A 27473-nucleotide genomic window follows, 5' to 3' on the forward strand; every position below is an offset into this window, starting at 1 on the left:
TGGTACTGATTTTAACAGATTAACAGATTTCTTTAACGCTCCAAGCGGGCTATAGATAGTACGATGACCGAACTGGCGTGGCATTAGCATCTTTATCTCGTTGCTTCGAGTTTTATAAATGTATCAAAAGTATCGGTATTTTGAAAATAATACCATATATAAACGTGTCGAAACATCAAAACTGGGGAAGGTGCCTAATTGAGTTCGCAACAAGTAATAATTTTGTTGTAAATTCAACACACCGCAACATGCTCAAATATTCATGAGTCTCTCCTGACAGTCATTCAACCAGAACGAGCATGTTATCCGCAAATTGAAGAACAATATGGTGCCAGCTTTTTGGATATCTGCACTAAACGCGGAACAAATTTTAATTTCGACCGTTATTCAACCTGGCTGAAATACTGACGCGGGATGCTAAAATGCGGAAGGTTAGGTAGAGTACAACCTGGAAAGTTTAAACTTCCATCAAAGTCCAGAGGGGCTGTCGGAAACGCTCTATCCACTGATGAGAACAGCCCAACTATTCCTGAAACGTTTCAGGATAATCTCGCATTACGTAAAACGTATGCCCGAAGAAAATGAATTAGCCGTGTGGGTTGCCCTTATCGTCATTCATCATCATCAACGGCGCAACAACCGGTATCCGGTCTAGGCCTGCCTTAATAAGGAACTTCAGACATTCCGGTTTTGCGCCGACGTCCACCAATTCGATATCCCTAAAAGCTGTCTGGCGTCCTGGCCTACGCCATCGCTCCATCTTAGGCAGGGTCTGCCTCGTCTTCTTTTTCTACCATAGATATTGCCCTTATAGACTTTCGGTGTGGGATCATCCTCATCCATACGGATTAAGTGACCCGCCCACCGTAACCTATTGAGCCGGATTTTATCCACAACCGGACGGTCATGGTATGGTTCTTCCCATGATGTCGATATCGTCAGGATAGGCCAGTAGTTGGGTGGATTTAAAGAGGATCGTACCTCTTGCATTTACCTCAGCATCACGAATCACTTTCTCGAGGGCCAGGTTAAAGAGGACGCATCGTCATATCGTCATTGAGACTCTAAATTCCTTTCCAGGCTTTAACGTTTAAAATGCACCGTTTCTAAAAGTCTCGACCTTTCAATCGCATACTTCGCATATCATCGAAATTGTACTATGTGCACCGAAATCTTTGGTTATTTGAGAATCCGACTCACGATTAATTAACAAATTCAGGAAACAGTCCTTATAAACGAATTTTTCCCTAAATTTCTTTCTGAGGAAATTGTGTCAATAGAGCTTATATATCGTTAGACGGTAGATAGTCAGGCCGGAGATGGAAATTCTGCGGAGCAACTGGTCCGGGATGGTCAAGGCCCCATATGAGTCCTTTTTTTCATCGAAATTTCTATTTCGGGCCCACGGAAAATTCCCAGGAAATCCTCTTTCCCACTTCCACCTCAAGCACCTCCTTTCCCGCTCTCCACTCGTCAAGCCTAGTTATGGCCGATATCGTTATAACCGTTTATATTATATAAACACTTGACGGAACTTCAAAGAATAGTTATTATCTGTAAGCGATATGTTGTTATATTTTATACGTTATAAACGATATCCAGTGTATATGTGTACATTTGTTTTAAATTTACCACTTATGCTCATTTACCACTTATGCTGAAGGCCTCTCAACAAATTGGTGGATCGAGGGCAACAAATCAGGGAAACTAAATAAATATGATATGAAAAAATGTGATAGAAAAGCTCTAAATTATACCTTTTTATGGGCGTACTTAGGTCCAAACAAAAAAAGGTATTTCACCTCGGTTATGTTAACATTTCTCATAGATGTTGCTTAATGTGACTAACTACTGTCATGTCATATATGCAATGGATAATAAAATATTCGTATACGACGGACAATCGCTTTAGGAGAAGAAAAGCTGAAGAATGTCCATCTAGACATGCATGCAATGAAGGAACCAAAACATTCATTTTATAAGGTATGGAAAGAAAATGTGTGCAACCAAGTATAACATTGGTAGAGCAAGAAAAATGGACTGATTCTAATGAAAGTCAACTAAATATGAATTTCGATTTCGACTTCTAGCTACTAGGCCACGAGACATCAAATTAGCAAGAATTCGAATCACATCAGTAGATCCAAATTAGGATCATTTCAAGCCTTCCGGAGAACATTTTGCGGGAGACCCGGCGTTTATTGACCAGAAATTCGAATAGATGCTACAGATGTTCAATGTTTGTATTACACTATCTCTACTATCATCCTAAGTGGGAAGTGCTGTCGCTGCCTCGCTAGACAACAAAATATTATTTTATGCGTAAGGTTCAACATTTTGTCAGGACCTGGTCCATAGTGGTAGGAAATATGACTCTTTTCAGTGAATGCCTCAAAAGAGTTAGCATTATTCATTAATAACACTATGAGGAAAATTACATATTGAAAAATTGAAAAACAGCTAAGAATGTTTTACAGTTCTGTAAATTAATTTCAAAATAAATATTCTCCATTCTATCATTAAAGAAAGTTCCTCCGGGATAAAAATAATACCTATATTACCTTCCGCAATACCTCCTGAAAGTTTGCCGATCGACAGGTCCTATAGTACAGTAGCAGCTACACTTGGCGAATGAACAACCTCAGAATGTTTTATATGAACTTTCCGATGGAAAACTAACCAATATCACTCAATTATCTTTCATTCAAAGTCACAACTAAGATATAATCAAAAACTTCTGGCCACATCCCGACTTAAGATTAACAAAAGCAGACTTATACACTGACTTTGTAGCAACCACAATCTTCTTTTTCTTCAGCCTTTGTCCCGTTCACAAGCGGGGTCGGCTCGTCGTGATCGGTTTCGCCAGCTGGCTCTATCGAATGCCTTCGCATTGTTATGGTAAAAAATTATTCCCTGCTTGCCCTTATTTTTTTTTATTTATTTTGTTTGTATGTCATTCGGAATTGACGGTCTTACAATTCCCTAATGGCACTGTAGCCACTTGTCCAGTTTTTCTGAAAAACAGGCAACCATTTGCTTGGCGGTGCTCCTTGCTCGAGTAACTTTTGCCGGATTTTTTCGTTTTGGAAGACCTATACAGTGGATCGTTGTTTTTTTCGGGCTCATACCCATGATTGTAGATGTTATTCACCGCGATTGTATTTTTTGAGCATTCCTTCGCACCAAGCGACGGGAGACATTTTTTTTTGGACGATTGTCAAACTTTTGGGTATCCAACGAGAGCACATTTACGTCCAAGTGTTCATGCAAAGTGGTACTAATACTTCTCATATTAACACCCAAGGACGCCTCAACCTCACTGTATATCACATAACGATTTTAAGTTACCATACTTTTCACAGCATCAATGTTTTCTGGCACAACAACTGATTTTAAACGATCTTCTTAGAACTCGCCTTTGAGGACACGACTAAATTCATTAAACCAGTTTTTACAGTGCAGCCCTCATATTTCCCAACAGTACCCACAGCGCAATCGCCCGATCCAATTCCATACTCCAAAGACTCTAGGGCATCAAATTAACCTAAAATACAACATTTATTTTAGGAACGCATTATTGAAATGCACAACTGTGCAATTCCGCTGCCAGGTAACATTTTAATTAAGAAGCAAAATTGTAATTAGTTGCATTCAAATCGTGAATAAACAAAGATTGAATTCCGAAATTAAATTTTTTTAATTCGAGACTCTGTAATTTACTTAGCTGCTACTTCCAGCAATTATTAAATATTAAAAATTGAAAATGATCTCTGTTATTACGGAAAAGTGAAGCACTCTAAACTCTCTAGAACAAAAAAGTGAGGGAGGATATGCTAATTCAAGTGCTGGACGATGCTGAAGAGGTAAAAATTGCTATCAATGTTGAAGGCGACACTTTTCACCTATAAATTGGGGGACAGATCTCCGTGGAACTCTGAAAGTTTACCAACAGAACTGAGAAAATAATGGCATTTTTTAATGTTAAATGAGTATTTACCACCGTTCCAGATTGGCGTAGAAAATTATCATCGAGCTTGTGGTGGCAGATATCGTAATGAAGGACTTGGTAGGAAAATGCCTCAGTCGCCAACACGTGGCCACGAAAGTGCTAATCGAATAGGACAACGACTTATTCCTAATTAAACACTTCCAATCATTACATCCCAGGAGACGGAAAATGATTTTTCTTGTTGAGAATGTTGGGAGTCCTGAGTCCACACCCACTTGGTGACGGCTCGGACTACTTGAGAAGCAACTTACTTGTTTTGTAGTTCATGGACTCACCTTTTTTGTCATAAACACCCAAATTTACAAAAAGAACGAAAAAGTTGACTGACAGTTTCATCCAGACCAAAGGCAATTCATCAGACACTGCCTGGAAAATGAATATTGCCTACAATATAGTACTCAGTGCACTCATAATGAGGGACGTTGAGTTTCATGGTGACAGCAAAAGCAGATTTTTGTAGACTTCAAACGAAGAATGGTTCTGAGTGTTGGCCAACTATAAGAGACAATGAACAGTGTCTTGCGGTAATGGCGACGAAGATGTTGCGTTGGACTAGTGGCGTGACACGTTTTAATCACATCCGAAAATAGAATATCTGCAATCGATATGAAGTTGCATCGATCGTGGGAAAATTGCGCGAGATGCGTCTTCGATGGTATGGTCACGTAATTCGCGCTAACGAGAATTCCTTTGCCAAGATTGGTCTGAAAATTGAAGTCAATGGTAAACGACCAAAAGACCGGCCGAGACAACGGTGGCTTGATACGTTGGATAGGAATTTACAAGCTTCGAGATCTCATCCAAATCAGAGATTTGATAGATCACGACGAGCCGACCCCGCTTGTGAATGGGACAAAGGCTGAGGAAAATGAAGAAGAAGACTGGTTTTCCGATCCATGGATTTCGGCAAATAAGAAAATGTTCCACAGCACTCCAGATAATGTAAAAAAATACTTGTCAGACTCAAAGCCAATCCTCAAATAAGCCAATTTGGTTTTCAACATACCTAGCGGAAAAAAGAAAGTGAAGTGTGAGACCGCTAGATGCAAATCAGATTTGAAGAACAAGAGCGGGAACATAAAACGTCTCTGACCCATCACTGTCTAAACGATAACCATACCTATACCATTCTTGATTGAGTGAAAATTCGAGTAGAGGAACGCAACTTAAAAAAAAAGACGGCCCTATAGATTCTCCACATATACCTAGCCGTGAATGAAAAAGCAGATGTGGAGGATATCAAGATTTCCTACTGTGTCATTGAATTAACAGATAATCTAATCGCTTAAATAATTAATTACAAACTCCTTATTAGAAAAATAAGAGTTTTTTTAAGTATGCAATTGACTCTATCTATAAATGTATCCTGTATCCTATATTAGTATCCCTGGTGATGCTGAGGCTGGTGGAAAGCGAAAACAAATATCTTTCTAAAAATAAAGACTTTCGTCTAAGCTCACGTTTGTGAAAATACAAAATAATAATTTAGTTTCGATTAATGTTGAAAAATGACTTTTTAAGGTTAATCAACAAATATATCCTTGTTTCTAATAACCTTGAAAAGTTTTCTAACATCAATTTTCTCACCAAAACATTGGATGGTAAAGAGTCCCTGGAGGTTTTTGGAAGAATTTTCACATATCTACTTTCAAATAAAACTTCCAGGAATACTGTTTTATTTTTATTTACATAAGTATTTATAGCGTGCCACTCTCAAACGAATTTCTCCTATTTAGGTTCGAAAATCACAACCGATAACAGCTACGATGATGAGATCCGCACATGGTTGTTGTCAGCCAACGGAGTCTATTTCAGATTACAAAAACTGTTCCGCTCGAAACGTCTTACCATAGGGTCAAAGCTCTTACTGTACAAGACAATGATCTTGCCGGTCCTCATGTATTCCTCGGAGACTTGGTTTCCTAGCAAGAAGAATTGCGAACTCTTGGCCGCGTTCGAGAGAAGAATCCTCCGAAGAATTTTTGGCCCCCTACATGAGGATGGACGATTCCGTAGCCTCCATAACGACGAAATCTATGAGCGATACTGTGACCGTCCGGTTGTGGATAAAATCCGGCTCAATAGGTTACGGTGGGCGGGTCACTTAATCCGTATGGATGAGGATGATCCCACCCGGAACGTCTATAAGGGCAATATCTATGGTAGAAAAAGAAGACGAGGCAGACCCTGCCTAAGATGGAGCGATGGCGTAGGCCAGGACGCCAGACATCTTTTAGGGATATCGAATTGGTGGACCTCGGCGCAAAACCGGGATTTCTGGCCTAGACCGGATACCGGTTGTTGATGATGATGATGACTCCCAAACGAAACTGTTGTTGAAATATAAACCACACTTTAAATATGATTTGTATTCTACAAAAAAGTCCCAAATTCTGGTCCAATTTCAAGCAGATATACTAAACTAATTTGAAATAATTTCTAGATAATTTTAATAAATATATATAAATTTATTTTCAGTGTATACAATAACCGCAGTTGTCGTGCCCGATCAACAACATCCCCCCGGCTATAAAACTCCCAATCCTGTTGATGACCTTCCTCCTTCGTACGATGAAGCTTTAATTCTCGCCAGCCCTGAAGGAAAGTCACAGCAGGAAAGTGAACAGCAAAACCAGCAACAACGACAACAGCAGCAACAGCAGCAACAGCAACAACAGCAACAACAGCAACAACAGCAGCAACAGCAACAACAGCAACAACAGCAACAATAGCAGCAACAGCAACAACAGCAACAGTAGCAACAACAATGGCAAACACCAAGAACAACGTGATGAAAGAGGGGGAAAAAACCCCAAAGTTTAATTAACTTGATTTCAGTGGTGTGCCCGTGTGGATGTGATAATTAGATTTTTTTCATTGTTTGGGTTTTGACACTGCTTGGAAAACACAACAATGAAGACACATTTTAATTGATAGAGATCGAAGTGTATGTTTGTACCATACATTGAACGATTGTTTCCAATACGTTGTTGACGTGTGTATATTCGTCGAAAATAGTTGATTATTCATTTAAAATATTAATAGATTATAGTTTTAGCACTGTCATCAAATTCGACGACAAAGGAAAGCTTTTTTTGATTGAGTGAGCGTGAGTGTGTCGTTAAAATATATTGGGCTGTGAAATGCCATATATAAGGAACATATTTAAATTAATGGTTTAATTTATTAATTCATTTGTGAAGAAAAACATTTCCATTGTTTGCATTCATATCAGTCACCATATTTCATATCACCGTTGTGCAGAAACGTAACGGAGCGCATTTTCGTTATTTTGAAACATTTGTAATTTCTTACAAACGTGTAAATAAACTGGGCAGAATCTAGTGATCACACATGGGTTTATAAGATATTTTTTGAACTCGTTAATACTAGTACCACTGCCGAAATATTCACTCCACACTTAAGTGTCATCCAACAGCGAAATGTATATTCAAGTAAAAAGAAATTTAAATTAGAATAAAATGAGAAAAATATGGACAGCCTTGGTATATCTTTTTATTTTTAACACGATCTGGATTCAGAAAATGTATTTTTTCATTCCAAGCTCAAAATTACAAATTAGTTGCTGCTCCTTAAATCGAATTTGTATAAGGAAATGACATAATAATTCCCACCGTACCTAAGGCATTAATTGGAGCTCTTCGGGTGATTACTTCTCAACAATTCCTAATTATTTACTTACTTACTTCTACCTCTACCAGGAGATGTCTACTCATGAGTGACACGCAGCCCGTTCCGCTCTGCGCTTATGCTCTTGGTCGGAGGTGTATCATAAGCGCCTTGCATAAATACAGAGAAAGGTAGCTTCGCGAAAGGGGAGCTGTTTGCTCGTGGTAGCTCTTTTGACAAAAAGAGTCAAGAGGCAATGGAACTGGAAATTTAGAGCTGAAAGTATGGCGAGATTATTTTTTATCCAGCTCCTAAGCGTTCATGGAGGCTTTCAGGGTTACCTGTACCAATTCAGGAAGATACAATTCCCTGACTGGGCGTTCTGGAATGGGGTAGTGGACGATGCCGATCAAACCTTTTTACTTGCGGAAGGTGAGATGGGACCCGTCAGCAACTTTACCTAGAGAAAAAGAGCTTCCGAATATTACTTGTCAGGGCATGCGGAGAAACACTACCAGATAGGGCCGTCTTGCCCATTATGTACGGGTTCTTCTTCTCGCGAAAAATATTGAGCTCCACCGGTTTAGGAGCCGGACGGCGGAAGGTTCTTTGAGTTAACAATTCCCTTCCCCCTCTCCCCACCTGAAGGGAATTCCCTAACTTGCAGCCGCCCAAAGGAGGGAGAACGGGAGGGCTAGCCCCAAGTGATGTGTTAAATGTCTCCCGCAAATTCTCTGATGACGCGAAGGTATGCGATTGATAGTCAAACTGCAGGGCATAAATCAACTCCCCTACCCCACCTAAACAAAACAAAAACCGGAGGTAAAATAACTTGAAAATGGAAAACGAATTTTTAAGCACAAAAATTAGAACCATTTGTTCTAATTTTAGACATAAATTGTTTGGTTTAATTTTTGCGAATTCTAATTTTTGAGCGGCTACTGCACTAGAAATTACAATGCTTATCAAAAAATTATTTGTGCTTTTGATTTTTTCATTGTCTAAAGAAATGACCATAACCAATAATATTTGGGTATAATAATTTTTTTGTAAATAATCAAGTATTTTAAGATTGTAAAAATGGTCCATCTATGTCTCTTTATATGTCCGTCCGTTTGTGCATTTTGTGTGTTTTTTAAATCAAAACGTTTGGGACATTTGTCTCATAAGTACCTACCACATAATGTACATGCAGACTTTGTGTTAAAATATCCACTTTAGCGTGATACTCACATTCAAAGTCTTAGAACTTGCACTGAAGCGACAATTTTGACCTATCATAACTTTGTTAGTAATAGTGCGACTTCTACCAAACTTGGGATCATGCTCTTTATTATATACAGCCTCCCCCCCATTCCTGCAAAATTGCATAATTCTGATATGAACTTGAGGGGGGTTTTGTAGTCATTTACTAAAAATTATAGTAATATACTGTTATTAAATTTATTTGAACAAATATCGGTATGAAGGGTAATCCGAAGCTTAGGCACGGTATTTTTCCTATAAAACGACCACACAATTTTAGCAACAGAATGTCACGAAGACCAGATATCCGGTTGGCAAATTTACCCAAATAAAAAATAGGAGACCACGTCAGTTGGACATGCTGGATTAATTTTATGTCTTTCAAGAGCGAAAATCCTTCATCGACGTAATTTTCTTCTTGCTTAGTATACTACAGAACAGAGAAATCTGCACCGAGAATCCTGACGATGTCAAATATTACTAACATGTGCACCTTACCACATGACAACATTGAATGATATTCACCTATCTGCAGGGAATACTATGTTGAAATGATAGTGATGAATTCTTTCAATTTACCGTTACTATTTCTAATGTTTTTTTTTAGCAACACCTTAACAAAAACGATTCACTGCCTGTCTTTCTCTGTGTCCATCTGTCTGTCTGTCACACGCACTTTTCTCAGAAACGACTACCAGCTGACACGAAATTTGATGAGAAGTTGGGGGTTGTGAACTCACACACATGGTGAATTACATTACAGCATACCTAAAAGATGTGTGCACATTTTTTTTCGTCGAATATGCCACGTGGGGCATCAAATGAAAAGTCTTGATTAGTATTTTTCAAAGCAATAAAGTTTTAATATTAGTTCCAGAGGCGAAGAGTGCGGGGGCCCGAAAGGGCCAATTACTTGAGGGAGTCATTCGCAGAAGTTATTCAACCGAAAAATCTGAAATTATGGCGGAGTGTACATGGTATCTAGGTCTCAAAACACTCTCCGTTACGATATCTGCTCAAGTGATGTTAATAATAGTATATTATTATATTTTGAAAATCAGCTCATCATCAGCAAAATTTGGATATCGACTTAATGCGCTGTAGGACCGTTAGCAGATAAGCAAGATATTGATTTGGCTATATTCGATACTTGCATTGCTGCTTGTATAGTCAAAAAATAGCTTGCATAGTTGGCTTAAAGAATATACGATGCTGGAAAAAAGAGATATTGGCTAAATTGAGAGTGTAGAGAGAACGTGAAAGAGGGGTGGTAAGTTGTTTGAAAGAAGGATATTTTGGCATTTGGCGAACCGTATGTTGGCGGAGTTTATATCCACAGTTCACCTGCGATATCTTCTGTGAGCGCGAAAAATGAAGTTTGCGTTTGGACTAATGACCCTATTCTAAATATTTCCGAAATACATGTCCTCTAGAAGTCAGCTGATGTAACTAATTCCTTCAATTAAAGTTATTCAGCCACCTTCCCGAAATTAAGGTAAAATTAAATAAATGTATATATGGGTTAAAACATAATTACCAATATATCCATCGTTTCAGTTACTTCCTGAGGGGTTGCTTGAGGAATTCCGAGTTGAATGGAGAGCCCGAGGTTTTAATGTTTCAACAGCAAATCTCAATAGATTATATCATTAAGCCTCCCCAAAGGCAGAGCGACAAACCAGCTAAACTACACTGTGAGATCCAGTTGTCAACACTAATTAGCCATCTACCCGTAACGATGCCAGATGACTATAATAGTTGAATTAGGTTGGTTTGTTCGCGAATATCGTCTTCGGAACCGTGACGGTCAGACAAAATCCAGCAGTGATGTCGAGTATTATTTGCATCGATTTGTAACGTTCGCTAGAGATGATCCACCTATGTAGTTTGGTCGATAGGCTACATCGTCGTAGATCGTGAACGTAGATATCCTGTCGCTCTTACTTCTATTCCGTCGATTTATAATATATCTTGTTACCTGATTTTTACTGGTAAAGTCGGAGTTTGATCAATTCGAAGTCGCTACTTATCTGATGGTCTTAGGCAATTTTGAGTTTGGGCAATCAGTATTCGCATGCCATTCTAATAGTTGAATGCAGTAACAACAAGTTGTATCATGTCAAAGAAGTTAAAACAAAGAATAAAGTATTAACCTTTGACTCAAACCTTAATAAACACTAAATCTTCCTTTTGCTCTTTGCTGGAAGTAATACGTACCATTTAATTCAAGTTAATTTCTTTCCTTATTTTCTTTTCTTATTATCATTTATTTTTTCGAGTTGCCAAAATCTCGGCCGATATTTGATTTTACCTATGATTAGGACTAAGCGCTTGCACTATCCTACTTACTTAAATAAGGCGAAATGCCGGATATAAAGGTCTTGTGTTCATCTTATGTGAGAAACTTCCTAACACGCGTATTTCCATTCGTACATAGCCAACAATTCAAAATAGTCCTTCCTATATTTCTAAACTGTAAAATATACATACACAATATTAGGCGATAACGGCTTTACGGTTTCTTATATTCATAATTCATAGTCATATTATGTTCTGCGAATTATATAAAGGAGCACTTAACATCTGCGAGCCGCTACGGTCACACTGCTCCCAGGGCAGAGGTGAGGCAGCGTCTGACGATTTGCCTCTGCGCAGGGAAGAAACCGTAAAGCCGTCATCGCCTACTATTTTGAAGGTTTGAGTGCTAAGCCTAAACGAGGTATACGTGGACCAAAAAACAGGGAGTAAGTTGCTCCGCATTTGGTCCGGTCCAACATTAAGTTGATGCGGACTTGGGACCCCACAATTCTCAAAAAAATATACATACACAAATTTATATTAATGCCACAAATATAGCCCATCCTAAAGAAACATTATATTTTACTACCGCATACTGATGCATAATAATAATAATCGTGGGCACAATACTCCAATTGTATCAGGGCCTTGAAGTGTGTTAGGGTATTTCATTCACGACCATAACAGTACACTACAGTACACTGAAGGAGGCAATGTGGTCAGCATTGCACTCGCCCCAGATTATTACCTTGATTTGACTCAGGTACTCATTCACAGCTGAGTCGGCTGGTATCCACCAGTGAAATTTGAACCACAACTTTCCGCACATAGCCTTGTGCTCTTACCACTCAGTTATTAGGACACATACTGATGCATACATATATGCATATTTATCGCTACCGCGTAATGCGCGTCATGCGAATATACAAATAACTAATAAGCCAAACAAGGTAAAAATAGGAAATTCACATGCTTCCTGCTGTTCAGATGAGCCCAATTTATGTGAGGAGGACGTCATACACGTCCTAGAGTGCAATCAATTAATTAATCATTTTTTAATGTTTTGTTTGCAAAATAAAACCTTATTAAAATCGGTGTGTCTGTCTTTTTTTTAAGTAGGTGGAAATCTTCAAAAAGCTCTGACCTGGGCACGCCAGAGTGTGGGATTTTTACCCACTAAAGCCACCCCCGACTCTCTCCCCCCCCCCCCCCCCCCCCCCCTTGAACCACCTTTAGGTATTACATCACGGGAGTTAGCTTACTTTAGCTAGGTCTCCTTCCGTCTACTCGCCGGGTTCGTAACCACGCGTTCTTCACTTCTTCCGCTTTTCGCAGTTTTTCCTGGATTACAGCGATCATGGAATTGATCGCATCCCAGTCTTCCTGACAGGCTATCATTCTCCGGACAAAATTTTCCGGTGATAGCACTTCACCTCGAGTTTCCTCTAGGTTCCTTCTTTCTTCCACGAGCCTGGGACACTAGAAGAAAACGTGCGCTCTGCTGGTATTGACGGTATCCTCCATGACCGGTGAGAAACTGGGTGAGATTATAATTGATCTCCCCGTGCTTTCTCTCCAGCCACTCCCCGATGGAAGGGAGCTAACGACCCTTTTCTGACTTGTCCCATCGCTGTTTATGGATCTCCCCCTTTTGGCTTTTTTCACCTGAGATAAGGGAGAGATGGACCTGGTGTTATAAATGTTCATCATTTCGGTTGCCAGGATGTCAATTGGCATCATTCCCGAGATGACGAACGCTGCATCGTCAGAGACGGTCCTGAAGGCAGAACACACCCTGGCTATGAGCAGCCTGCAAATATGCCGCGGGCCTCCTACGTTCGGCATCATCCTTGCCAGAGCAATACTCGTGATGGATGCTCATTTTTTTTACCGAATATAGTCATATAAGGCATCAAATGAAAGGTCTCAGTTAGTACTTTTCGAAGCTGATCTTAGTTTTGAGATTTGCTAGAAAGGCGGGGAGTGGGAGGGGTGGAAAGTGATGATTTCTTTAACGGACCCACTCTCAGAAACTACTCAACCGAAAAATCTGAAAAAAATCATTAAGCTTCCTCTATATGGTGCCTAGGCCTCAAAATACTATCCATACCGATACCTGTTCAAATTAAGTTAATAAGAGTATATTACCATATTTTTGGGAAAATTGAGTAAAACCCCCCTTAAGTTTATCCCAGAGTTATAAAAGTTGGTAGTAGTATAAAATATAATATGAAGCATATTATTCCCAAGTTTGATCAAAATCATACCATTAGTAACAAAGTTACAGTAGCTCAAAGTTGTTTTTACCGTGTAAATTTACAACCTGAAGCACTGAATCTAACATGCTAAATGCATATTCTTAACGGGCTAAGTACAAATGGGATAGTTCTACTGTCGAATATACTCACAGAGGCAGCAAACAAAACCTTCCATACCTGAAGCGCCCAGGTTCCGGTTTCCCGACTTGTTTCTTCTTCTTCCATAGCCGCTCTCCGGTTCAGAAGCTGGATTGGCTCGTAATTGGAAATTAATACATTTTGTAAATGGTTTTCGATTAAAAGTGTTTTAAAGAAATTACCAAAACTCACTTGTCCTTTCCGATTCTGAAATTCACAAACAAAGGGATTCGCGCAAGCGTACCCAAGAGAGGGAAAAGGAAAGTCCTCAAATTAAAGAAATTCATCTAAAATTCCTATCATTTTATTTAAATAATGTGGTGCTAAGTAACTAAATAAAATAATATGAACGAAAATAAAGAATAAAGGAATAATGAGGAAATTGTAATAATTGTAAATATAGGAAATAACTCATTAATCAAATAAAAATCCAGTGAAAATAAGCAGAAAAAAGGATTGAAATGAAATTTCCGATAAACTCCTTTTTCATATCTGTTTTCTCATCCCCTAAATAAAGACAAATACGCTTTTTTTTTGTTAGGAACTTCATATACAAAATTAAGGATTAAAGAAAAAATGTCTTATAGTTAGTATTCCATGCACCATTATACCACACATCGAACTCCATCTCTTGATGCGAATTCAGGCATCAAGATATTCGCAGCAAAAGATAACTTCGTTGTGTTTGCTAGTTGCTTGATTCTTTTTAATTTCTAATTTGGTCTCTTTCTTTGTTACATGAGATACTAAAGCATGGAAACGATAATTGCTCCAAGAACGAACAAGAGCAAAATCAAATTAAAAAAGTTCTACTTTACTTCGTGAAGAAAACTAAAATTCAATTCAAGTGGGAACGTGTTGTTAGTAGAGAAAATTTGGAAAGTCTTTACAATTAAGTGTCGAGCTTGTCTTCCACAGATTCCTCCTTTGGGGGCCAAAATCAGTGCCATGGGGTCAGGACGGGGAATTACAATCCTTTTTTAAAAAAAAGTCAAGCGACGACGGCTTTACGGTTTCTTACCAGGGCAGAGGCGAATCGTCAGACGCTACCTCACCTCTGCCCTGGGAGCAGCGTGACCGTAGCGGCTCGCAGATGTTGAATGCTCCTTTATATAATTCGTAAAACACGACATGCCTACGAATTATATTGAGCGCAAATCCGCCTTATTGACCAAAGCTGGCCAGAGCTGAAATATTCGTTTTGAGAATGAAGCGGGTCCTAAGTCCGCATCAACTTAATGCAGGACGGGACCAATTGAGGAGCAACTTACTCCTTCTTTTCTGGTCCACGGACCCCTGGCTTAGGGCTTGCACCCAAACTTTTTTAAAAAAAAGTCGAGCGACGACGGCTTTACGGTTCCTTACCAGGGCAGAGGCAAATCGTCAGACGCTGCCTCACCTCTGCCCTGGGAGCAGCTTGACCGTAGCGGCTCGCAGATGTTGAATGCTCCTTTATATAATTCGTAAAACACGACATGCCTACGAATTATATTGAGCGCAAATCGTTGGAACAAAGTTGATGCGGACTTAGGACTCCCTTCATTCTCAAAACGAATACAATCCTTTGTTTCCATCTTCATGTGTTTTTTAACACCTTTAGTGCACTAGTAAACTAATACAGGCGCCTCAACCACGACAGAACACGCCAGTAGCAATGACGTAGGAGTGTGGTTGACGCTGGTGCCTGGCGCTTTGCTCAAAATGGCCTTTTTCACATTTCCGGGAGTTCTAACTCAAGACAAATTGAACTGATTATTATAAAATTTAAAGTTTCAAAGTTTTAAATTTCAATTATTTTCCCTTGTGTTGAGGTTCACTTTTTTAGAAAATAAGTTAGTGGCGAAAGATTAAAACGTTCTTGGTTTCAGACAAAAATTTAAGTTCCTACACATCCCGTTTTATTTAATTTGATTTGATTAAATTTCAATTAATTCTTCCCACTAAAAAAAAATTGTAAAAAATACATGAAAATAAGTCTTTTAATGTGGCTTCCGTCTTAGACTTTTTAGCTTTTTCAATAATTATAAAAAAGGTTGATCCTCATTAGGAAAAGAAATTCCTTGCATTACTACCAAGGGTAACTTACACATTCTGCTCGATAACTAACGACTGAATCGTAACGCCTCGATAGTATGTTAAATATAACTTCTTCTATTTTTAATGTTTTGTATTTTTCGCCATTCAAAGAATCTCTCAGCGTTACCATGGCTCCCACTCTTTGATAATACTATGGTTCCTTAGATCCTAACATATGAGGGATGTTTAACAGTGTTTTGAGGATCTCTACCAGAAACTCGTCCCTCACATATGCGTCTAACTCTTTAGTTACTACCGGCGCTAATCATCGACCCACTAAACATAAAAGCTTTAAATAAGCCTCATTCTTGAAGTTAAGAGTCTGAGTTTGAGATAGTCCCGGATATATCCGTCCAGTAAACTGTTCAGTTGGGCAGTATTCTTTTGAAAATCGCTCCACTAATGAACGACATACTTTCACATTTATTATATTATCACATTTTTTCTCTTAATCCAAATTACAGTGATTCAATTCAATTTCTTTTTGGTTGCTTCATCTAATCTCTTGTAGGTTGGTATTTTTAACACTTGTCCCTTCAGTCAATGATTACTAGCTAACTATACACTTAAATTTCAGCGCATTGATACAAATTATTATAAAAGTATGGGCGAACAAAATCCGTCTTTTGACTCCTTGATTTTTATTTAAATGTGACCCACCGTGTGCGTGAAGTTCCTAGTTCCAATATCCCCACCAAATCTCGTCTCAATAGGTGGGACGGTTGCTGAGAGAAAATGGAAGCTTTCGAAAATCTTGCCATAGTTGCACTCTTAATTCTTCACAAATCTAAATACGATCATTTCACAAGAACGTTATTGTCCCATTTTTTACACAAAGAAATGAGATGCAACAACTCATTTTGATGGACATTATTTAATAGGGTAAGGATATATCATCAACATAACTAGCGCACCTTTATTTGGTTTCGGCCTGCCTTAGCATGGAACTGCGGACGTTCTGGTTTTGCGCCAAGGTCCACCAATTCGATATCGCGAAAAGCTGTTGGGCGTCGTGGCCTACGAACTCCATCTGAAGCAAGGTCTACCACGCCTTCTTCTTCTTTTTCTAGCTTAAATATTTCCCTTATACCCTCTCCAGGCTGAATCATCCACGCTCATATGGATTAAGTGACCTGCCCACCACAACCTACTGAGTTGGATTTTATCCATAACCAGACTCATAGATTCCATCGTTTTATAGGGTACGGAATCGTTTATCTTCTTCAAGGGCCATCAATTTTTCGGAGGATTCTTCTCTCGAACGCGACCAAGAGTTCACAATTTTCCTTGCTAAGAACCCAATTCTCTGGGAAATACATGAATACTGGCAAGATCATTGTCTTTTACAGTAAAAACATTGACTCTATGGCTAAACGTTTTGAGGGAGACCGTTTTTGCAAGTTGAAATATGCACTGTTGTTGTTGCTTGGATTTCATCGTTGTAGTGGTTTTCCGTTACGACTTTCGCCCGTAGGTAGGAAAAATTATCAACGGTCTCAAAGCTGTAGTCTCCTATCTTTATTGCTCTTATTAGACCAGTGCGATCTGATGCTGTCGATTCTTTCGTTGTTGATACTGACGTTGCTCCCATGAACTTCGTCTTACCTTCGTTAATATTCATTCCAAAATCGAGTTGGCAATATGGCTGAATGCAGTTTGCACATCCCGGATTGATGTCGACATAGCCAGCATAGCCCAATAGTTGGGAGGACTTGAAAAGGATGGTGCCTCTTGCATTATATGCATCTCCTTGTCTTAGACCGTTGTTAATGTCAAATGGTCTTGAGAGTGATCCTGCTGCTTTCATTTAGCCTCACACATTGCTCAGGATCAGCATAGTCGGTCTTATTAATTTCATCGGAATAACGAATTCTTTCACATCCGTGTCAAGTTCTACCCTGACTACGCTATTATAGGCGGCCATGAAGTCGATGAAAAAATGGCCACATTCTAACAGTTTTCCCATTACTTCCCGCACAGAGTAAGTCCGATCTGCCTTTAGTATGGACCTGCGATGTTCTCGGCGTATGGGGATATTCGAAATAGCAAGATAGCGGAGAATACCTTATAGATGTTACTTAGTAGCGTGATAACTCTATAGTTGCTCCAGTACGTGATTTCTCCTTTCTTATGTATGGGACAAATAATGCCTTGTTACCAGTAGTCAAGCATTAATTCGCAATTCCACACTTTTAGCACAAGTTGATAAATCGTTTGGCTCCCGGCTGCTTATGGCTTTTAAGCCGATGAATTGCATGGACTGTTTTTTCCATGTTTGGTGGTGGCAGCATTTGCCCGTCATCTTGACAGTTTACGGAACCTCCATCTCGCCGATATTTTGGTTGTTGATAGGTTCATAAAAGTACTCATCCCTTTACTCCAATATGCTGATACAGTCGGAAATCAGATTTCTCTATTTCGATGCGATAAGTACAGGGCGTTCTATATGGCTTTTTCCGTCTAGAAAGCCGCCGAGATTGTAGCATTGTCCGATAAACAATGTTCTTTCGTTCCGTTGCTAACCTACATTCATCGCCGAACCATTGGTTCCGATTTTTTTTTTGTGACTGGGGCCAAGCATGTTTGTGCCCGCAATAATGATAACGTTCTTCAGGCGGTTGTGAAAATCAATCAATTATTGTGGCATCCCGCACACCTTATAGATGTTACGGATGACTCTGTTATGGATACCTTTAGTATTCAGTATATAAGGATAGATGTATATAGAAAGATATTCACTTCGCTCGCTAATTGCGTAACTATGTATACCTTTTTAAGGTTTTGTGTGAAACCAAATCTTAGTAGAATCGAGTCGGTGTCTGTCTGTTCGTCTGTCTTTTTTTTCGAGGAGGTGGAAATCTTCAAAAGACACTGGTCTGGGCACACCAGTGTGTGGGATATTTACCCACTAAAACCACCCTCGACTCTCCCCAAGCCCCCGGAACCACTCTAAGGTATTACATCACGGGGCGGAGTCAGCTCATTCTAGCTTAATCCCGTTTCTTGTATACGCGGCGTACATGAGCGCGCTTTTCTCCTCTCCTCTACCTTTCGCAATTTATTTTGGATAGATGCGATCATGCAGTTGGCCGCATCCCAATTCTCTTGTTTTGCTAGCATTTTCGCCACCAGATTTTCTGGCACCAGCACCTCTCCTAGAGTCTCCTCTAGATTCCTCCTTTCTTCCACAAATCTCGGACAGTCGAAGAATATATGCTCTGGGTCCTCTGGGACTCCATCGCAATTTGGGCAATCGGGTGAGGTCTTCAATTTAAACCTGTGCAGAGAAATTGGGTGAGATTATAATTAATCTTCCCGTGTCGTCTCTTCAACCATTCTTTGATGGCTGGAATGAGCCTGTGAGTCCATCGACCCTTTTCCGAGCCTTTGACCGATTGTCACGAAAATTGGTAAGAGTGTGTGATCTGGTGTTCTCTTTATATACAGCAAGTGGCGCCATTTTGTGTTAAGTTTAAGGGGGGCGGGGGGGGGGGGGGCTCCTCCTACATGTGAGTGGAGGGTGCGAAATTTTGTTCCATAAAATGTGGCCATGTAGAGTATCAAATGAAAGGTCTCAATTAGTACTTTTCAAACTTCCATATTTGATATTGAGTGAAACATAGGGGAGCGAGGGCTCAAAAAGTGTAACATGTCTCGTTCTCAGAACCTATCCAACCGAAAAATCTGAAAAAAATCACAGTATCCGCTCTAGGCCGGCCTTAATAAGGAACTCCAGACATCCCGGTTTTGCGCCGAGGTCCACCAATTCGATATCCCCAAAAGCTGTCTGGCATCCTGGCCTACGCCATCGCTCCATCTTAGGCAGGGTCTGCCTCGTTTTCTTTTTCTACCATAGATATTGTCCTTATAGACTTTCCGGGCTGGATCATCCTCATCCATACGAATTAAGTGACCCGCCCACCATAACCTATTAAGCCGGATTTTATCCACAACCGGACGGTCATGGTATCGCTCATAGATTTCGTCGTTATGTAGACTACGGAATCGTCCATCTTCATGTAGGGGGCCAAAAACTCTTCGGAGGATTCTTCTCTCGAACGCGGCCAGGAGTTCGCAATTCTTCTTGCTAAAAACCCAAGTTTCCGAGTAATACATGAGGACTGGCAAGATCAGCTTTCTCTCATGGCCGTTACAATTTTACCCTGGCTATTCTATCATAGGCGGCTTTAAAGTCAATGAATAGATGGTGCAACTGTTGTCCGTATTCCAACAGTTTTTTCATTGCTTGCCTTAATATACGTACTATATATGTACATATGTACGCTTTTGCGCACGAAGTAAATTGGAAATATAAGTACGATTATATACGTGCATATATATGTACAGTATTCGGAAATAGGCAGTTTGCTTGTTTAGGGTGAGTATAACATCTATGGCTGGAATATGTACGTATGTTTTGTAGTTTGGAGAAATATGAAGGAATAAGTTGGATTTGTGCTATATACGGATAGAAAAATATACGTTGAAGTTTCTTACATAAGATGAACACAAAACCTTTATACCTGAAGCTTGAGCTTTCGGCATTTTGACTTGTTTTGTGTAAGGATTCATACTCACTCGTTTTTGATCGAGGGACCCTTCGTTTTGGGCCTAGCACCCAAACTTAAAAAGGCAAAGGCAACTCGTCAGATGTTGTCTCACCTCTGCTCTGAGAGCAGCGTGACCGAAGTCGTTCGCAGTTGTTAAATGCTCCTTTATATAATTCCGGATAGCTCAGTGGTTAGAGCACTAGGCTGTCATACGGAAGGTCGCGGTTCAAATCTCACTGGTGGCAGTGGAATTTGCATCGTGATTTGACGTCGGATACCAGTCGACTCAGCTGTGAATGAGTACCTGAGTCAAATCAGGGTAATAATCTCGGGCGAGCGCAATGCTGACCACATTGCCTCCTAGTGTACCGTTACGGTCTTGAATGAAGTGCTCTAACACACTTCAAGGCCCTGATCCAATATGGATTGTTGCGCCAACGATTATTATTATTATTATATAATTCGCAAAATGCGACATAATTGCCAAAGCTTGATATATTTTGTTTAATTTCGGATCGAACCAAATGGGGAGCAATTTATTCCCTCTTTTTTGGTCCAAAAAAATAGTAAGTCTTACTATTTCATACAAGGACGCACAACGAAACGCTTCGATTACGCTGCTCCCAGGGTAAAGTCAGACGAGTTGCCTCTGCCCTGGAACGAATCCGCAAAGCCGTCTTCGGTTACTATCTATGTGTGAAACGTTGATTTATAGAAACGACGTAGATAGCTGTTTCTACTTAAGGTTCGACCTCTAATTTGTCTATCGCTCCTGTCACTTAAAAAATGATCTTATGTAAAGATCAATAACGCGGAACCTTGACTGATTCCTCATGTATCATATATAAAAATCGAATCGAATAATATTTATAGCGATAAAGTCAAGTTACTCAGCAAACGTTTTTTGTCGTTACACCTTGCCTATGTGTGTGTGTGTTGTACAAATTTTCATTTATTAATATTTATCATTACTTTACTGCGTAAGATTCGACTATCGATATTCAATAAATTAAAAATGAGGAAGAAACACTTGAAAGGTATTGATTTTATTAAACCAAACCAAACGCCCAACCTGTTATTCCTGTATATTTCATACTTCCTCTGGTTTATTTTTATTTTTCCTCAAAATAAACGATAGATACGAGTACGTATGTTTCTAGGTGAAAACTGAATATTGAGCACATATTGAATATGGCTTTAGCACGTGAAAGGTGGAATGCGATCTAATATTATAAATTTATCCACTGTTTTCTACATTTTCCGTATTATTAGAAACTTCGGCGCGACAATGTCTATACACGAACATATATAGTATACGTATATCAGCGTAAATAAAGTAATCTACAAACTTCTACAAGCGTCTACTGTATCTAAATATGGTTTACTCGAAAATTCAGAGTTCTCTCCATCAAATCATACCTCCGAAGTCTGATTGTCAGCTGTTGATTATTTTGAAATAATTGATATCAGTATTATCTTATCATGAGAGCAATTTACAGATTTGTTTGTAATAAGTGCAGAAGTTTTCAGACGTCGCAATTTGTATAGTCGTCCGTAACATTTTAAAAATTTCTAAGAAGGGATTAATGGAACAGTGCTTAGAAAATGGGATTAGATTGGATAGATTATTTGGTAATAGTAGTCGCTCTCAGTTTGCTAATTGTAAGTAAACAGTTTTTGCACACGTTTAGAAAGCGGAAATTACTGACGTGCATTTATTTGTTTCCTGAAGTATTCTAGCTATAGATGTGCCACGAGACTGTCAAAACTACAATCGAGTATATTGCGTGAAAGATTGGAGCAAGATATCCGGGAGAATCAATTAAACCGCAGACGTTGCCAACCAAACAACTCACATGGTAAGTGTCCAGTTTTACTTGCCTTTCGAAGTTAAAATTAGGCAATGACTAAGCTGAGGATAGAATTTCCTATCTATTATATTGTACATATACTGGCAAAGTAGATAATCATAGTAAGCCAAAATATGCAGATAATTCCCAAGTTACAAAATAATGGAAGTTCATTTTATAATACACTCATATATACATATGTATATATATGTAAATGTTTGGTATAGAATTTGCTATCATTTTCGAATTTTATATTGCTTTCCTATCTACTTATATATATATATTTTTCTTCCACTTGGTTTGTATAACTTTCTTGTATGTTGTGTTGTCTAGCAATATTTTGAATAATGATATCGTAAACCCCTTCCAATCAAATCAAACCCAATCATTTTTACATCACACAAATGTGATATTACTAATTACTGAATTGTAAAGGAACAATGTATTACCTGTAGTCTGTGTTTTTAGGGGATTTTAACCCATTTTCAACTATACGTTTTATACAAATTTCCCACTTACGTAAATTTAGGAAACTTTTCAATTCGAAGTTGGAGTCTTTATAGCTAATCGTCATTGATTACTTGAATAATAAAAATAATCTAATTCTTAAAGTAAACATTATTACCATTGATGGAACCATTTTTTTCCTATCTCATGTATAATAGATGCACTTCATATTATCTTTGTAGCATTTTAATCAATTAAAATACAATAATTATGATTTCAAAAGTTATGTCCAAAAAGTAAAAGCATAATTTCCCCTAAACTAGCCTTTGAGGATAATTAAAAATTGATTTCAGCACCTACATTATACACTGTTGCCGCTGTCGTCATGACTTCAAATGCAAGCAGTTCAACAAGAAACACAGAAAATATGGAGAATGATGAAGAACTACCACCATCGTACGATGAAGCAATATTTTACCCCATATCTAAAGCAATGATAACAATGCGCAAAGAAACGGACCCAGTTTGAAACACATTTTGGGAAATCCATTCAGAAACTACACCATTTCGCAAGCGGTAGATGTACATATGTAAATATCCACCCAATAACTGAAGTTTATTAACATGAAATTTGTTATAATTTGTAATTATTAATTATGGATAATGATTTTTTGATTTCATATAATAATTTTGATTAGAAGCACTGAAATAAGATTATGACTTGAAACAAACCGGAAACGGATCGTTTTATGTATCTGAGGTATTGTTGTGTTATGCAGAAAAGTAAGGATTAACGACCCATTTTTAAGTAGCTAGAAATTTAATTATGGGTCACTTTCTAAGTCTAAGTCTAGACTATAAGGGGAGGACAGTAGGTTTAATTTCAATCAACTTCAAAAAGCTGATAATATGCTATTATTAACTTTATTTGCAAAATTTTGAACTTCCATAACATTATTAATAATACTTGCATTTCCTTAAAATTGTGCATTATATTATTGCATATAATGGTACCGAATTTTCTTCCTCTAAGATGCACTTCAATTTTTGGCCCCCTACATGAGGATGGACGATTCCGTAGCCTACACAATGACGAAATCTATGAGCGATACTATGACCGTCCGGTTGTGGATAAAATCCGGCTCAATAGGTTACGGTGGGCGGGTCACTTAATCCGTATGGATGAGGATGATCCCACCCGGAAAGTCTATAAGGGCAATATCTATGGTAGAAAAAGAAGACGAGGCAGACCCTGCCTAAGATGGAGCGATGGCGTGGGTCCGGACGCCAGACAGCTTTTAGGGATATCGAATTGGTGGACCTCGGCGCAAAACCGGGATGTCTGGAGTTCCTTATTAAGGCAGGCCTAGACCGGATACCGGTTGTTGCGCCGTTGATGATGATGAAGTTGCACTTCGGGTAAATTTCTAAAATATGGCAATTTGTATTATTCACTTTATTTAAACAAGTATCGGAATGACATGTATTTGGAGGTCTTGATTTTGAATGAATTTTTCCAGATTTCTTGGTTGGATAAATTCAGTTTTCGGAGCACACATTTTGAGGACTTACTCCCCTATATTTCACCCAATATCGAAAAGACGTTTCCGAATAAATCGGATATGACAGACAGACTGGCAGACATAGAATCTGATAAAGTTTTGATTCACTCAGAACCTTAAAACAAGTCGGGACACCGGAAGCTGGGCGCTTCGGATATAAAGGTTTTGTGTTCATCTTATGTGAGAAACTCTTTATGCACGATTTTCCATTCGTACATAGCTAAGAATTCAAGATATTTCGTCAAATTTTGCCAAACTCCAATCAACGACATAAATACTGTGATCATCCTAAATAAACAAACATTGTCTATTATCGCACTGATAAATTGACCTAACGCAACTTCACGCATTTCCACTTTACTCCGTGCAAATGACGTCACACACGTCTTAGGGTCGAATAAATTTACCTGAAATGCGAAACTTTCACTTTCAATAATTTTGTTAATGGATGGATTGCTATCGGAACTATGTCCTATGTTATCACCTATAATGATGCCAAATTTTGTACTTCTGAGATGAACTTAAGGAGGGTTTTCCGGTCAATTTCTAAAATATGGTTATATACCATTATAAAATTTATTTGTGCGAATATCAGGCCTAGATTTCATATAGACGCATCACTGTGATTTTTTTTTAATTTTTCGGTTGGATAGGGTCTGCGAACGAGACCTGTTTCACTTTTTGGGGTACACATTTTGAGCCCTATCTCCCTTATATTTCAGCCAATATGGAAAATAAGATCAGTTCTGGAAAGCGCTTTTCGATCCCTTTCATTTGATACCACATTTTGTGAAAAAAATGTACAGCCCACTTGCGCATGTAAGAGGAGCCCCCCTTCAAATTGTAGAAAAAATGGCGCCACTCGCTGAACGTAAAGAGACATACAGACCACATGTTCTCACCAATTTCATAACAATCGATTCAGCCGTTTCTGAGTAAATCGGGTGTAACAGACTGACAGATAGGCAGACGAACAGGCGGATAGACGGACCTGTGAGGAGTGGCCAGAGCTCCCATCAGGCACGACCCCAGTTGGCGGATTGGGGCATACCTATTGATGTGTAAATATGTGTTCAAGCACTTTTCTTTTCTGACTGTGCGTGGGCTAGTGTTTGCTCATCTCTGGTGCGAGGACCAAAATGGCTATGGGAAGGATAGCCAGAACATAAAACCACCATGGAAGACGCGAGAAGGAGGAAATTTACAATGCAGGGGCTCAGAACCCCAGTACCGGCGGCTTTTGGGAGTGAGCAAGCGGGCTCCTGGTCGTCGATATCCCTCGACCGCAGTGCCTAGGTGGTGGACAACTTGGCCACCTTGGCATATAATGCTACAAGTGATTGAATCTGGAGAAGGAGGTGTTCAAGCGAAATACGACCTTACCGAGAACACCAATAACAAGACCAAACAAAGATGAACTAAAGGCAGCTTTTTGGACAACAAAAACCGTGACAACACCCACCGCACATGTTCAAGATGCTTGACAGCAGGAGGTGCTCCAGGAACAAGGAAGGAATCCATTCAAAAGAAGTTCATCAACTTTGAGATCTCCACCAATGCCAAAGAAGATGAAGGATAAAGTACAGGCAAGGGAGCAGAGCCCCGATCCGGAGGAATTACCCTTCACCCAGCTTGGGGCAAAAATATTTGAGCTGTCCGAGTTTATTAAGGACAAGCACAATGTACACCAAGCCATAAAGAATATGGTTAGGGCTATTAGAGTCTTCTATAATAGATCACAGATGGAGGAAAAGAATAATAAGGATACGCCGAACCCCGCTGTGCCAACAGTATCACAAGCGAGCCAAGTGATGCCTAATCGTACTACCATCGAATCCCGACGAAATAAGCGAGTACGTGAAAAAGAGGGGGATCCTTTAAATAATGAGCAGGCGCCTAGGAGGAAAAAAGGCGGACAGGACATCCTGAAAACCAACACCAACAGTTCAGAAGGAGGAAAGCATACAGCGAATCTAGGAAACTCGACCAGCGTTGCGAAGCCCAAAACGAACGAAAACGATGGATGGACCACAACAAAAAAACGAAACAAAAAGCAAAAGTGCGAACTCGTCCAGATGCGATTGCTATCTCCAGTAAGGGCAATCTGTCCTATGCGGAGATACTCAAAAAGGTCAAAGCTGATCCCGACCTAAAAGATCTGAGCGGAAATGTGAACAGAATCCGAAGAACCCAGAAAGGGGATCTCATGTTCGAGCTGAAAAGAACCAGCGGTGGCAAAACTGATGACTTTCGCACTCAAGTGAAAAACTCACTTGGGGAGAATGCCGCAGTGGGTGCCCAAAAAAATGAGATCTATATACAATGTAAGGATCTCGATGAAGTGACATCGAAAGGAGAAATTTTTACTGCTCTGAAGGAGCAATTCAAGTTGAAAGAACTTACCGAGGAGTCTGTTGTGGGCTTACGAAAAGCCTATGGTGATACTCAAACGACCACAATACGAGTACCAGAGGCAGCGCAGATGTTGTTGGCTGCCGGCAGGGTTCGGATTTGATGGGTTTTCTGCCGTTTAAGAGAACAAATTTCACTGAAGAGGGGCTTTAAATGCCTCATGTTTGGGCACTTCGCGAAGGCATGCATCAGCAGCATTGATCGATCCGATCGATGCAGAAGGTGTGGGGAGAAAGACCATATTGCCAGAGAGTGCAATAGGGACCCCAAATGCCTACTATGTGAAGTAAAATACAGACACGATAACCGGCATATTGCCGGAAGTGGTAAATGTCCGGAATTTAGGAAGGCGCTCACTGCAATGAGAAAATGGGGTTTACTCAAATAAACCTGAATCATTGCAGGGTCACTCAGGATTTACTTGAGCAGACCACGTTCGAATCTGAGATGGAAATCGCCATCATAAGTGAACCATATAGAAACCGTCACGGTGGTGTATACATAGGTCACAGATTCCACTGGTGGAGCGGCGATATGGGCTTGTGGTCGACAGGCCATACAATGTATTGCAAGTCAGGCAGCCAGTGGCTTTGTGTTGGTGAAAATAAATGGTGTATATGTATTCAGCTGCTACGCCCCACCAAGTTTGACACTGTCTGAAGTCGAGCAAATGCTTGATAATCTTGTTCTCGACGCAAGGGGACGAAGTCCAAAGGCGATTGCTGGTGACTTCAATGCTTGGGCCCTAGAGTGGGGTAACAGAGAATCAAATGCTAGGGGGCGAGTTTTTTAAAACGCTTTCGCGCAGATGGTCATGGTTTTGGCTAACGAAAGTGCTGTAAACACCTTCCAGAAAGGGGGGTCAGGCTCAGTTGTAGACCTGACCTTTGTCAGCCCTTCGCTGGCGCGTGGTATGTCCTGGTGCGTCAGCGAACGCTACACCCACAGCGATCACCAGGCAATCTTCTTTGAGACATGTGTCGAGCCTCATGCCA

At 39.6% G+C, this 27473-nt stretch overlaps 2 protein-coding genes and 1 long non-coding RNA gene across 3 annotated transcripts in view; all 3 read left to right on the forward strand.

Annotated features, from left to right (window-relative positions):
• The window catches only part of LOC119646711 (mitochondrial distribution and morphology protein 34-like), a 28282-nt gene extending 20767 nt beyond the window's left edge, over positions 1-7515 (forward strand). Inside the window, exon 3 of the mRNA XM_038047289.1 lies at positions 6491-7515. Coding sequence (XP_037903217.1) covers positions 6491-6744 — 254 coding nt within the window. The 3' untranslated portion in view covers positions 6745-7515. The remainder of the gene's footprint in view (positions 1-6490) is intronic.
• A 2450-nt stretch (positions 7516-9965) lies between these two features.
• On the forward strand, positions 9966-11382 carry LOC119646299. The gene is made up of 3 exons (XR_005248718.1): positions 9966-10157; positions 10227-10382; positions 10445-11382. It is a non-coding gene; the product is annotated as an uncharacterized LOC119646299 (long non-coding RNA).
• A 10320-nt stretch (positions 11383-21702) lies between these two features.
• Positions 21703-23235, forward strand: LOC119659528. The gene is made up of 3 exons (XM_038067669.1): positions 21703-21869; positions 21940-22066; positions 22858-23235. Exons 1-3 carry the CDS (start codon positions 21813-21815, stop codon positions 23031-23033), a joined length of 360 nt encoding a protein of 119 aa, XP_037923597.1. The 5' UTR covers positions 21703-21812; the 3' UTR covers positions 23034-23235.
• Positions 23236-27473: the final 4238 nt, after the last annotated feature.

The sequence above is a fragment of the Hermetia illucens genome, chromosome 1, assembly GCF_905115235.1.
Source record: "Hermetia illucens chromosome 1, iHerIll2.2.curated.20191125, whole genome shotgun sequence".
NCBI classification, from domain to species: Eukaryota; Metazoa; Arthropoda; class Insecta; order Diptera; family Stratiomyidae; genus Hermetia; species Hermetia illucens.